At 39.1% G+C, this 14,259-nt stretch overlaps 1 protein-coding gene across 1 annotated transcript in view; it reads left to right on the top strand.

Annotated features, from left to right (window-relative positions):
• The window catches only part of TXNRD3 (thioredoxin reductase 3), a 73,058-nt gene that overhangs the window by 26,704 nt on the left and 32,095 nt on the right, over window positions 1-14,259 (top strand). Inside the window, exons 7-8 of the mRNA XM_066246492.1 lie at window positions 11,543-11,685; window positions 13,847-13,962. Of these exons, the coding sequence (XP_066102589.1) occupies window positions 11,543-11,685; window positions 13,847-13,962 (259 nt within the window). The remainder of the gene's footprint in view (window positions 1-11,542; window positions 11,686-13,846; window positions 13,963-14,259) is intronic.

The raw sequence follows: 14,259 nt of genomic DNA on the forward strand, positions 1-14,259 counted from the left end.
TTAGTCATAGGCTCTATGTAAGGCCAAGAGAAGTCAACAGAATCTCAAGGGCAAGAGGAAGAAGTAAAAGTGTGATGCATATCTTGTTTGCATTGATGTTGTGGTTACATTCATTCTTGATGGTGATAGAGAAATATATATTAAATAAATTTAAAATCTATGCATAATCTCCAGATTAGAAATTGATGTAGAACTTTCAAGTAAAAGAAATTTGTTTAAGGAGAAAATGTACAAAGAAACAGAATGAACCATAATTTAATTTATTGATTGATGTTTTTTTTTTAAAGAGAGAGGGAAAGGAGAGAGAGAAGCATCAATTTGTTGTTCCACTTACTTATGCATTAATTGGTTGATTCTTTTTTTAAAAATATTTTATTTATTGATATTTTTAGAGAGAGAGAGAGAAAGGGGGTAAGGAATGGGAAGCATCAACTCATAGTAGTTGCTTCTCATATGTGCCATGACCAGGCAAGCCCAGGGTTTTGCCTGACAACCTCAGCATTCCAGGTTGACGCTTTGCCCACTGAACCTCCTTTAGCCAGGCATGAAGCATAACTTAAAACAAACAAGACAATGGAATAAAATAAGATGTTGACTATAAGAGCCATCTTTTAGCCAGATTTCTAGGTTGAGTAAAGAGCAAAATTCTTTCATATGCTGTTTACAAGACACACACCTAAATCCAAATGAGACAATTGTTGAAAATATAGGAATTTTTAAATAGATGGGAAAGTTTTTAATAGATAAGAAAAGATATTGGGGGAATCCAGTCAAGATGGTAGATGGGCATATGCGTTATTCGAATCCATCCACAGCCACATCAAAATTACAACTAAACTACAGAACCACCATCATTTGGAACAGTGGAGGGCTGCTTAAGTCCCAGGCATTCCTTGTAAAGGGCCCATGCACAGACTTTCTTGGACTCACTTACTCTGAGGTTCAATGCCGGAACACAAGGGGCATAAAGGGAGGAACTGAGTAGTCTGGCATTGGGCAAGAGCTGGAGGGGCAGCTTTCTGCCAGATTGAAGTGCAGAAGAAGAGGGGCAGGTACCATTGTTTCTTCTCTCCCCTCACAGAGGTAGCAGGTGGATGCTATATTTAAGTCTCCATAAACCAGGCTACACAGTTCAGTCTACCCTAGTGATTCTCTGAGACCTTGCTCCATCCAATTTTTGGACTCAACCCAACCTGTGGCTTTTCCATGTGGCTTTTCCATACAAATGACCTGTCATGGCTCATGCTTTGGATTTTCCTAAAATTATTCAACCAGCAGCATTTGGCCTTGGTGTTCCATATATTTATACTTCTCACTAAGTGGCCCCAGGCCCAAAACTAAAAGCAGCTGAATTTGAGTGACAGCTTGGACTACCCTGGCACCTGCAAGCATAGCAGCTCTCTGCATATCGCTTTGGAGCTCATGCTGGCAGCCCTGGGCAGGGTACAGGTAGCTGTTGACCTTGGCCTACCCTCCAAGGAGGACCTAGAGACAGCGCACCAATAGAGAGAATCAGCCTATGTCAAAACACCATCCAGACTCTCTCACAATCGAAAACTGGAGGCAGACAACACCAAGCCTAGACTCAACCAGCTCTACAAACAATACACCCAAACACACGGAAATAATGAGAAGACAGAGAAGTTCAATCCAAATGAAACCACAAGAGAAACCTCTAGGAGATGAACTGAGTGATATGGAAATAACCAAACTTCCAGATGCAGAGTTCAAAATAATGATTGTAAGGATGCTTAGGGATCTTAGAACAACAATGGATGGTCATTACAAACATCTAAATAAAGAAATAACGTGGAAATGCTGAGGTCGCCGGTTCGAAACCCTGGGCTTGCCTGGTCAAGGCAAATATGGGAGTTGATACTTCCAGCTCCTCCCCCCTTCTCTCTCTCTGTTTGTTCTCTCTCTCTCTCTCTCTCTCTCTCTCTCTTTGTCTCTCCCTCTCCTCTCTAAAATGAATAAATAAAATTTTTTTAAAAAAATAAAGAAATAGCAACTATAAAAAAGATATTGATATATTAAAAAAGAATCAGTCAGAGATGACAAATACAATATCAAAAATGAAGACCACAATGGAAGGAATTAAAAACAGGATGGATGGAGCTGAGGATCAAATCATTGAGTTGGAGGACAAGTTGAATGAAGGCATGAAAGCAGAGAAGAAAAAAGAAAAGAGACTCAAAAAGTCTGAGGAAACTCTAAGAGAGCTCTGTGACAACATGAAGAGAAATAATATCCGCATCATAGCGGTTCCTGAAGAAGAGAAAGAACAAGGGATAGAGACTTTGTTCAATCATATCATAGCTGAAAACTTTCCTAAATTAATGCAGGAGAAACTCTCACAAGTTCAAGAAGCACAGAGGACTCCATTAAAGAGAAACCCAAAGAAACCTACACCAAGACACATGATACTTAAAATACCAAAGCTAAGTGATAAAGAGAAAATATTAAAAGCTGCTAGGGAAAAAAAGGCTATCACTTACAAAGGAGCCCCCATAAGGATGACATCCGACTTCTCAACAGAAACACTTGAGGCCAGAAGGGAATGGCAAGAATTATTCAAAGTAATGCAGAACAAGAACCTACAACCAAGACTACTTTATCCAGCAAGGCTATCATTTAAAATTTAAGGAGAAATAAAAAGCTTCCCAGACAAAAAAAAAAACTTAAGGAATTCATTATAACCAAACCAATGCTGCAGCAAATGTTAAGAGGCCTGTTTTAAACAGATCAAAGTGTGAAAAGAATATAGGAAAAGAGGAATACAGCTTTAAAGAATAAAACGGCAATAAACAACTACATATCAATAATGACCTTAAATGTAAATGGATTAAATGATCCAATCAAAAGACATAAGGTAGCTGCATGGAGAAGAAAACAGGACCCGTACATATGCTGTCTACAAGAGACACACCTTAAAACAAAAGATGCACATAGACTGAAGGTAAAAGGATGGAAAAAAACATTTCATGCAAATGAAAATGAAAAAAAGCTGGAGTAGCAATACTTACATCAGACAAAATGGACATTAAAACAAAGGCTATAGTAAGAGATAAAGAAAGCCACTACATAATGATAAAGGGAGCAATCCAACAGGAAGATATAACTATTATAAATATCTATGCACCTAATATAGGAGCACCTAAATATATAAAGCAGATTTTGATGGATATAAAGGGCGAGATCAACAGTAATACTATAAAGTAGGGGATTTCAGTACCCTACTAACATCACTAGATAGATCCTCAAAAAAGAAAATTAACAAAGAAACAGCAGACTTAAAGGACACACTAGATCAACTTGATTTAATAGATATCTTCAGGACCTTTCACCCGAAAGCAGCAGAATATACATTCTTTTCAAGTGCTCATGTTACATTCTCTAGGATAGACCACATGTTAGGGCACAAAAGTGGTCTCAACAAATTTCAGACGGTTGAAATCATATCAAGCACTTTCTCTGATCACAATGGCATGAAATTAGAAATCAACCACAACAGAAAAACTCAAAAATTCTCAAACACATGGAAACTAAATAGCAGGTTGTTAAATAACAAATGGATTAAGAATGAGATCAAAGAAGAAATAAAAAAATTCCTAGAAACGAATGATAATGAGCATACAACAACTCAAAATTTATGGCCAACAGTAAAAGCAGTACTGAGAGGGAAGTACATAGCACTACAAGCACACTTTAAGAAGCTAGAAAAAGCTCAAATAAACAACTTAACCCTGCATCTAAAAGAACTAGAAAAAGAACAGCAAATAAAGCCCAAAGGTAGTAGAAGGAAGAAAATAATAAAGATCAGAGCAGAAATAAATGACATTGAGGCTAAAGAAACAATACAGAGGATCAATGAAACTAGGAGGTGGTTCTTTGGAAAGTAAAGAAGATCGATGAACCTTTAACTAGACTCACCAAGAAAAAAAAGAGAGAGGACTCAAATACATAAAATTAGAAACGAGAGTGGAGAAATAATAACTGACACACAGAAATACAAAATATTGTAAGAAAATACTATGAAGAACTGTATGCCAAAAAACTAGACAAGCTAGATGAAATGGACAAATTCCTTGAAACATATAATCTTCCAAAAATCAATCTGGAAGAATCCAAAAACCTAAACAGACCGATTACACCAAATGAGATTGAAACAGTTATCAAAAAACTCCCAACAAAGAAAAGCCCTGGGCCTGATGGCTTCACAAGTGAATTCTACCAAATATTCAAAGAAGAACTAACTCCTATCCTTCTCAAACTATTTCAAAAAATTCAAGAGGAAGGAAGACTTCCAAGCTCCTTTTATGAGGCAAACATAATTCTGATTCCAAAACCAGGCAAAGACAACACAAAGAAAGAAAATTATAGGCCAATACCTCTAATGAATATAAATGCTAAAATCCTCAACAAAATATTAGCAAACCGGATCCAACAATATATGGAAAAAAATCATACATCATGATCAAGTGGGATTTATTCTGGGGAGGCAAGGCTGGTACAATATTTGTAAATCAATCAATGTGATTCATCACATAAACAAAAGGAAGGAGGAAAATCACATGATAATTGCAATAGATGCAGAAAAAGCATTTGATAAAATTCAGCACCCATTCATGATCAAAACTCTCAGCAAAGTGGGAATACAGGGAACATACCTCAACATGATAAAAGTCATCTATGACAAACCCACAGCTAACATCATACTCAATGGGCAAAAATTAAAAGCAATCCCCTTAAAATCAGGAACAAGGCATGGGTGCCCCCTTTCACCCCCCCCCTCTCTCTCTCTCTTTTTCTTTTACAGAGACAGAGAGAGAGTCAGAGAGAGGGATAGACAAGGACAGACAGGAATGAAGAAATGAGAAGCATCAATTATTAGTTTTTCGTTGCATGTTGCAACTCCTTAGTTGTTCATTGATTGCTTTTTCATATGTGTCTTGACCGTGGGCCTTCAGCAGACGAGTAACCCCTTGCTCAAGCCAGCTACCTTGGGTTGAAGCTGTTGAGCTTTTGCTCAAACCAGATGAGCCCGCCCTCAAGCTACCAACTTCGGGGTCTCGAACCTGGTTCCTCTGCATCCCAGTCTGATGCTGTATCCACTGCACCACTGCCTGGTCAGGCTCACCACTGTTATTCAACATAGTCCTGGAAGTCCTAGCCATAGCAATCAGACAAGAAGAAGAAATAAAAGGCATTCAAGTTGGAAAAGAAGAAGTAAAACTATCATTATTTGCAGATGATATGATATTGTATATAGAAAATCTCAAAGTCTCAGTCAAAAAACTACTGGACCTGATAAAGGAATTCAGCAAGGTGGCAGAATATAAAATTAATCAGAACTCAGAGGCATTTTTATACACCAACAATGAACAGTCAGAAAGAGAAATTAAGTAAATAATCACCTTCACTATTAGAACCAAAAAAAAATAAGTACCTAGGAGTAAATTTAACCGAGGATACTAAAGACTTATACTAAGAAAATTATTAAACATTGATAAAGGAAATCAAGGAAGATACAAACAAGTGGAAGCATATACCGTGCTCATGGTTAGGAATAATAAACATCATTAAAATGTCTATATTACCCAAAGCAATTTACAAATTCAATGCAATAACAATTAAAATACCAATGACATACTTTAAAGATATAGATCACATATTTCAAAAATTTATATGGAACCAAAAGAGAACACGAATAGCCTCAGCAATCTTAAAAAAGAAGAATAAAGTGGGAGGTATCACACTTTCTGATATCAAGGTATACTACAAGGCCATTGTAATCAAAACAGCCTGGTACTGGCATAAGAACAGGTATATAGATCAATGGAACAGAACAGAGAACCCAGAATTAAACCCACAGCTCTATGGACAACTGATATTTGACAAAGTAGGTAAGGGCATACAGTGGAGTAAAGACAGCCTTTTTAGTAAATGGTGTTGGGAAAATTGGACAGCTACCTGCAAAAAAATGAAACTAGACCACCAACTTACACCACTCACAAAAATAAACTCAAAATGGATAAAAGATTTAAATGTAGGCCATGAAACCGTAAGCATCTTAGAAGAAAACATAGACAGTAAGCTCTCCAACATCTCTTGGAGTAATATATTTGCTGATTTATCTCCATGAGGAAGTGAACTAAAAGACAGGATAAACAAATGGGACTATATCAAACTAAAAAGCTTTTGCACAGCTAAAGACAATAAGAACAGAATAAAAAGACAAACTACACAATGGGAGAATATATTTGACAATACATCTGATAAGGGGTTAATAACCAAAATTTATAAAGAACTTGTAAATCTCAACACCAGGAAGACAAACAATCCAATCCAAAAATGGGCAAAAGAAATGAATAGACACTTTTCCAAAGAGGACGTACAGATGGCCGATAGGCATATGAAAAAATGCTCAACATCACTAATCATTAGAGAAATGCAAATTAAAACCACAATGAGATATCACCTCACACCAGTCAGAATGGTGCTCATCAACAAAACAACACAGAATAAGTGCTGGCGAGGATGTGGAGAAAAGGAAACCCTCCTGCACTGCTGGTGGGAATGCAGACTGGTGCAGCCACTGTGGAAAACAGTATGGAGATTCCTCAAAAAGCTGAAAATCAAACTGCCTTTTGATCCAGCTATCCCACTTTTAGGAATATACCCTAAGAACACCATAGAACGGCTGCAAAAGGAGAAATGCACCCGCATGTTTGTGGCAGCATTGTTCACAATAGCGAAGATCTGGAAACAGCCCAAGTTTTCCGTCAGAGGATGAGTGGATTAAAAAACTTTGGTACATATATACTATGGAATACTACTCAGCCATAAGAAATAATGACATCGGATCATTTACAATAACATGGATGGACCTTGATAACATTATACGGAGTAAAATAAGTAAATCAGAAAAAACTAAGAACTATGTGAATCCATATATAGATGGGACATAAAAATGATACTCAGAGACATGAACAAGAATGTGATGGCAATGGGGATGGGGGGTGGGGGAGGGGGGAGGCAGAGAGGAAGGAGAGAGGGGGTGGGGGAGGGGAGGGGCACAAAGAAAACCAGATAGAAAGTGACAGAAAACAAGACAATTTGACTTTGGGAGAGGGGTATACAGCACAATCAAATGTCAAAATAATCTGGAGATGTTTTCTCTCAACATATGTACCCTGATTTATCAATGTCACTGCATTAAATTTAATAATTAAAAAAAATGGGCAAAAGAAATAAATAGACACTTCGCCAAAGAGGACATACAGATGGCCAATAGGCATATGAAAAAATGCTCAACATCACTAAACATTAGAGAAATGCAAATTAAAACCACAATGAGATATCACCTCACACCAGTCAGAATGGTGCTCATCAACAAAACAACACAGAATAAGTGCTGGTGAGGATGTGGAGAAAAGGGAACCCTCCTGCACTGCTGGTGGGAATGCAGACTGGTGCAGCCACTGTGGAAAACAGTATGGAGATTCCTCAAAAAATTAAAAATCGAACTGCCTTTTGACCAGCTATCCCACTTTTAGGAATATACCCTAAGAACACCATAGAACTGTTCCAAAAGGAGAAATGCACCCCCATGTTTATGGCAGCATTGTTCACAATAGCAAAGATCTGGAAACAGCCCATGTGTGTATCAGTGAACAAGTGGATTAAAAAGCTTTGGTACATATATATTCAGCCATAAGAAATGATGACATCAGATCATTTACAATAACATGAATAGACCTTGATAATATTATACGGAGCGAAATAAGTAAATCAGAAAAAACTAAGAACTATATGAATCCGTACATAGATGGGACATAAAAATGAGACTCAGAGACATGGACAAGAATGTAATGGTAACAGTTCGTGGGGTGTGGGGTGGGGAGGGGGCGAGGAAGGAGAGAGAGGCGTTGGGGGAGGGGAGGGGCACAAAGAAAACCAGATAGAAGGTGACAGAAGACAATTTGACTTTGGGTGAGGGGTATGCAACATAATCAGATGTCAAAATAATCTGGAGATGTTTTCTCGGAACATATGTACCCTGATTTATCAATGTCACCACATTAAAATTAATAATAATAAAAAAGAAATACTCAAAGTGATGAAAAGCTAGGGCCTACAGCCAAAATTGTTCTACCTAGCAAAGCTATCATTTAGAATTGAAGGACAGATAAAAAGCTTCTCAGATAAGAAAAAGCTAAAGGAGTTTGTCATCACCGAACCAGTTTTACAAGGAAATATTTAAGGGTCTTCTTTAGCCTGACCAGGTGGTGGTGCAGTAGATAGAGTGTCAGCTTGGGATGCAGAGGACCCAGGTTCGAAACCCCATGTTGCTGTCTTGAGCATGGATCATAGACATGTCCCATGGTTGCTGGTTTGAGCCTAAAGGTTGCTGGCTTGAAGCCCAAGCTCGCTGGCTTGAGCAAGGGGTCACTCATGCTACTATTATCCCTGGTCAAGGCACATATGAGAAAGCAATCAATGAATAACTATGGTGCCACAACAAAGAATTGATGCTTCTCATCTCTTTCCCTTCTTGTCTGTCTGTCCTTATGTGTCCCTCTCTCTGTCTCTCTTGTAAAAAAAGATTCAAAATAAATAAATAAATAAATAGTCTTCTTTAAGAAGAAAAAGTAAAAAATATGAATAATAATATGGCAATAAATTTATATTTATCAACAGTTACTTCATTTTTCTTTAATTCAGCCGACTTTTTTTTATTTCATTGAATTCATTGGGGTGACATTGGTTAAGAAAATTACACAGGTCTCATGTGCACAATTCCAGAACACATCATCTCTATACTGTGTTGTGTGTGCACCACCCCCAAGAACAACTACTTTAAATGGAAATGGATTAAATGCTCCAAACAGAGACATATGGAGGCTGAATGGATTAAAAAACAAAGCCCTTGCATATGCTGTTTACAAGAGACTCATTTAAGATTGAAAGGCACACATAGACCGAAAGTAAGGGGATGGATAAAGACATTGTATGAAAATGAAAACAAGAAATAAAACTAGGTGAGCAATACTTATACCAGACAAAATAGACTTTAAAACAAAGGCGTTTAACACAAGAGACAAAGAAGGACCCAGCCCTTCCACTTCTTGGTATTTATTTGAAGAAACCCAAAACACTAAATCAAAAAGACATATGCATTCATACTCATTGCAGAATTATTTACAATAGCCAATGTGTGGAGGCAAGTTAAGGGTCCATCAACTGATGAATGTGACTCCTTCTACCCCGCAAAGCTGGTAGAATGAAATCTTGCCTTCTGCAACAACATGGATGGGCCTAGACTGGGAATTGTGCTGAGAGAGATAAGTCAGACAGAGAGAGACCTGCGCCATATGATTTCACATGTACGTGGCATGTGTTTGTCTAAAAGACAATCTAAACAAACAAGCAGACTGGGAGCAGACTCATAGATACTGTGAACATTTTGATGGTTGCCAGAGACGAGGGTAACCGTTTGGGGTGTTTGGGTGAAAAAGGTGAAGGGATTAGCAGTACAGGAAAGTCATGAGGATGTAAAAGTACAGCATATGGAGTATAGTCAATAATTATGTAACTATGTATGGTGTAAGTCCAGGAAAACTCAAAAATATTTTTTCTTTTTGGAACTTGACAGATTGTTCTAAAGTTTGTATTGAAAAGTATGTGAGGGATAGCTAATCTTTGAGAATTTAGGGAGAATGACTTTTCTCATCACTATTTAAAGTTCTGATACTATTGCAGGGCTACACAGATTAATAAAATAGTAGAGCAGGTGGTTCCGAAATACAAGCCTATGGTCTCGACATATTAAAATCTCCTGGGGGAGCTTTTCAACTGTATGGGCTCTGAGACCCTCCTGACTGCATAAATTTGAGGTCCCAGACTGTATATTTTCAACATGATTCCCAGTGGTCCTGTTATGCAGCCATGTTTGGGAACCTCTAATATAAAATGTCTCTTACAACAAGAACCAGAAACAAGGATATGAAGTATGAATTTTACTGACTAGGTCCCTGGGATAAATGGTTTTTTAGGGGTTAGAAGAATACTTTTCCAACTATTAGAGGAGTGAGGCAGAGGTATCTTAGGTATGGAGGTATGTGCCATTGTAGAAGGCCTCATCACTGCTAGGTTGTAAACTCCTGAGGTCTTGGGGTGGGGGTCAGGTAATGTAGTCACCAGAATGACCCTGTAGATTGCAAAATCTTAGTTGACTTTATTATACACTGGCATCCTAAAAAAGGTGATGTGACTTATGAGCCATAAATGTGTATACTGGCCAGCCATCTGCACTGTGACCTCTGTCCCTTATTTGCACCATAATTTCCCATGTTCCTGATGAGTGGTGGGGCTTTCTTGAGAGTGCTTAATTGGGTGAGTCTCCAATTGTGATCAGAGGGTGAACCCTCAGTTGGCTGGGTTTGTCTTTGGGGATCTCATCTAGTTTGATGGGAGCCCTGAACTGCCTGTGTCTTAGAAACATGGTGATGCATAGAGATGGTGTCTCCTTTGGAAACCAGCACCAGCAGATAAGATGAATGCAGGAAATCAATGCCACCAAGAAGATATGGGGATGATGAGAAATCTCATTCCATCAACTCCCACCCCAATTTCAACAGGAAGTGGGCAAAGATTTTAATACAAATGGTGTGCAATGGTGAGCACTAACCACACTTATCATCAAGAAATGTAGGATATTTGCTATCATAAAACCATCGTCGGGTGTACCGAATGGGAGTAGCTGGACCTGTCTGGGGAGGCAGCTGTGCAGTGCTCAGTGACTGAGACCTGCTGGTATTCACATGCAGAAGGAAGTTCACGTGCAAAGGCCGTCACACAATGTGAGTGGCCTTGGCTGCTCCCAAGTAGAAAGGATCTTCCTGCCTCGTGGCTTTTGCATTCATGGCCAGAGGAGAGCTAGTTTCCCCCATTCTATCCTCCATGGATTTTTTTTTTCTTTTCAGAACTATGCTTTTTTGCCTATGTTTTGTAATATAAAAAAGGAAGTATAAACCATAACTGTATCAAAAATGTTTAAGTTGCTAATTATCTTCTACGATTTCTTGATTTTTTTTTTTTTTTTTTTTTTTTACAGAGACAAAGAGAGTCAGAGAGAGGGATAGATAGGGACAGACAGACAGGAACAGAGAGAGATAAGAAGCATCAATCATCAGTTTTTCGTTGCGACACCTTAGTTGTTCATTGATTGCTTTCTCATATGTGCCTTGACCGTGGGGCTACAGCAGACCGAGTAACGCCTTGCTCAAGCCAGAAACCTTGGGTCCAAGCTGGTGAGCTTTGCTCAAACCAGATGAACCCGTGCTCAAGCTGGCAACTTCGGGGGTCTTGAACCTGGGTCGTCCGCATCCCGGTCTGACGCTCTATCCACTGTACCACTGCTTGGTCAGGCTCACTTCTTGATTTTTAAAGCAATATTATCATGTGGCTCATGTGTGGTTATATATAATTCACCACTTACAGTCAGATACACTTAATGGCTTCACCCTGGTTATTTCAGTGAAGCACAGCTGGGAGGCCATGACAGAAGCTATCCAAAACCATGTCGGCTCCCTGAACTGGAACTACAGGCTGTCTCTGAGGGAGAAGGCTGTGGCCTATGTCAATTCCTACGGCGAATTTGTCGAACATCATAAAATAAAGGTACTATTTGCATATTTTGTCTCGTTCATTGCTTTTCCTTTACGACTGCTTGTACTTGCCATGAACTAACATTTTGTTGCACTTGTTAAGAGCACAGGTAGAGCATGTGCGGCCATGCATGCACATGTTTTCCTCCACTGTTTGTGGATTTCACATGTCTGGCTAAATTAAAGAATTGCCTTTAAAGAACTCTTAAAGTTATTTGCCTTTTGATTTCATTGCCATCTTAAAAAAATGTTTAAACAGTAAAAACAGCAAAAATTTTAGTAGTTTTCTTTTTAAAAAGGAAAGTTTAATTAGAACTTTAATATATATTATTCATAAAAATATTAATAAAAGTAACATGAGAATTATTTTATAAACTTATAGTGTTTATTACGAGATGAATATGTAAGGAGATAGACCATTTTGATGAACACAAAACTTAAATTGGAGTTGTGAACGATGAACAGATATTATCCTCAATGCCTGGTCTATTTTTGTACTCTGCTTCTGTAGCACAGCTTGCAATGGTCTTGACAGGACTTGAGATTATTTTGTAATCGTTGTTTGTCTCTAGAAAGGTATGAGGTGGTCCACTGAAAGCAGGGGTCTCAAACCCGCAGACTGCGGGCCGCACAAAATTGTTCGGCGGGCCACATGCGGCCTGCGGGCCGCAAGTTTGAGACCCCTGACTTAAAGCTACTTGTATAGAACCATACATGGGCTAATTTGAATTACAGCATTTCCCAAATATAAGACGCTCCCATGTATAAAACAACCTTAATTTTGAGGCCCAAAATTTGAAAAAAAAAAGTATTACATAAAGTTACTGAACTCAAGTTTTATTCATCGTAAAATTCATACAACTCCTCAAGAAGCGTGAAAAAATAGCAAATGCAGGTAAAAAAAAATCCTACAACCACTGTAGATAAGCACCCAGTTTTTAGACCCCAAATTTTTTAAAGAAATGTGTGTCTTATCCATGGGGCACATCATTCACGTAACATAGTAGAAGTACAAGTTTTAGTTCTCAAACTGTCCCACGCTGTCTATAGCAGGGGGTTGAATGAGCTGGCTGTTTCCAGCCAGACCTGCCTCTTCTGAGGCTCCCTCATTTAATACCATGTCTCTCCAGCTGTGCCCGCAAGAAACTGCGGCCCTCCACTTCATCCTCGCAGCTCACACCGTCTGTCTGCTGCGGCCGCTGTCGCAAGGCTGCTCTCCCTCGGTCCCACTGAAACTACCTCCTTGTTTGAGCATTTTCATTGTTCTCTGAATGTTTTAAATGTAAATGATTTACTTGTATATGTGAAAATAAAATGACCAACCTTTGCTGATGCTCCAGAGCCTGGAATTTTGATGATCTTTACACTTGGCATAATTCTGTGTGATTTCACTTCTGACATATATCCTCCTGTCCTGTCACTCTGGCCACTTCCATTCCCCAGACACAAGCTGCTTTAATGCCTGTGTGCATTTTTTTTTTTGTATTTTTCTGAAGTTGGAAACGGGGTGGCAGTCAGACAGACTCCCGCATGCACCCAACCAGGATCCACCCAGCATGCCCACCAGGGGGCGATGCTCTGCCTATCCGGGGCGTTGCTCTGTTGCAACCAGGGCCATTCTAGTGCCTGAGGCAGAGGCCATGGAGCCAACTTCAGCACCTGGGCCAAATTTGCTCCAATGGAGCCTCGGCTGCGGGAGGGGAAGAGAGAGACAGAGAGGAAGGAGAAGGGGAAGGGTGGAGAAGCAGATGTGCGCTTCTCCTGTGTGCCCTGGCCGGGAATCGAACCCGGGACTCCTGCACACCAGGCCGACGCTCTACCACTGAGCCAACCGGCCAGGGCCTCCTGTGTGCATTTTTATGGAATTCTCTCTCTTTAGGTTTCCATTTCACTAAAATCTTTTCCGTTTTCTCACCTTCACTTGAAATGCTGCCCCCTTTGAAACCGCTCTTGCCTGGCTTTGCAGTTCCCGGCTCCTTCTCCACTATGGTCTTTGGTTATTGTTCGGTCAAAGCTTCCGTTTCCTGTGGGGTGCTTATCACACTGTGTTATTATTTTTGCGTGTCTCTTCCTGTTGATGGGAAGCTCCATAGAGGGGAGTAACTAATCTGTCCATGTTGTCTGGTACTTTGTCGTATTGGTTGAAAAGTGAAGTTTACTTTTCTTTTTTCAAGGCAACCAATAGAAAAGGACAGGAAACTTATTATACTGCTGCAAAATTTGTCATAGCAACAGGTGCAAGGCCACGGTATCTAGGAATCCAAGGAGATAAAGAGTACTGTATTACTAGGTAAGATTAAATAGGCCGTTTAAATTGTAAACTGTATTATGTTCATCTGTTTTCAGTTTATTCCCTGCCTTATTTCACAAAGATTTGAACTGATGAATAAAGGTTTTTATGCAATGCAGGAAGCTATGTAATTAACATAATGGAGCAAAGGGAAAATAAGGTTAGATAAATAATAAAGTCAGATTTACATATTTAAACATATGCTTTATGCTTCAAGGTAATTGCTCTGGGAATTTGGCTCTAAACTTCTTAGAGGCCAAAGAGAAGAAGCGAATACAATTAGCTTTAGGTTTTAGT

Source organism: Saccopteryx bilineata, chromosome 11 (assembly GCF_036850765.1).
Source record: "Saccopteryx bilineata isolate mSacBil1 chromosome 11, mSacBil1_pri_phased_curated, whole genome shotgun sequence".
NCBI classification, from domain to species: Eukaryota; Metazoa; Chordata; class Mammalia; order Chiroptera; family Emballonuridae; genus Saccopteryx; species Saccopteryx bilineata.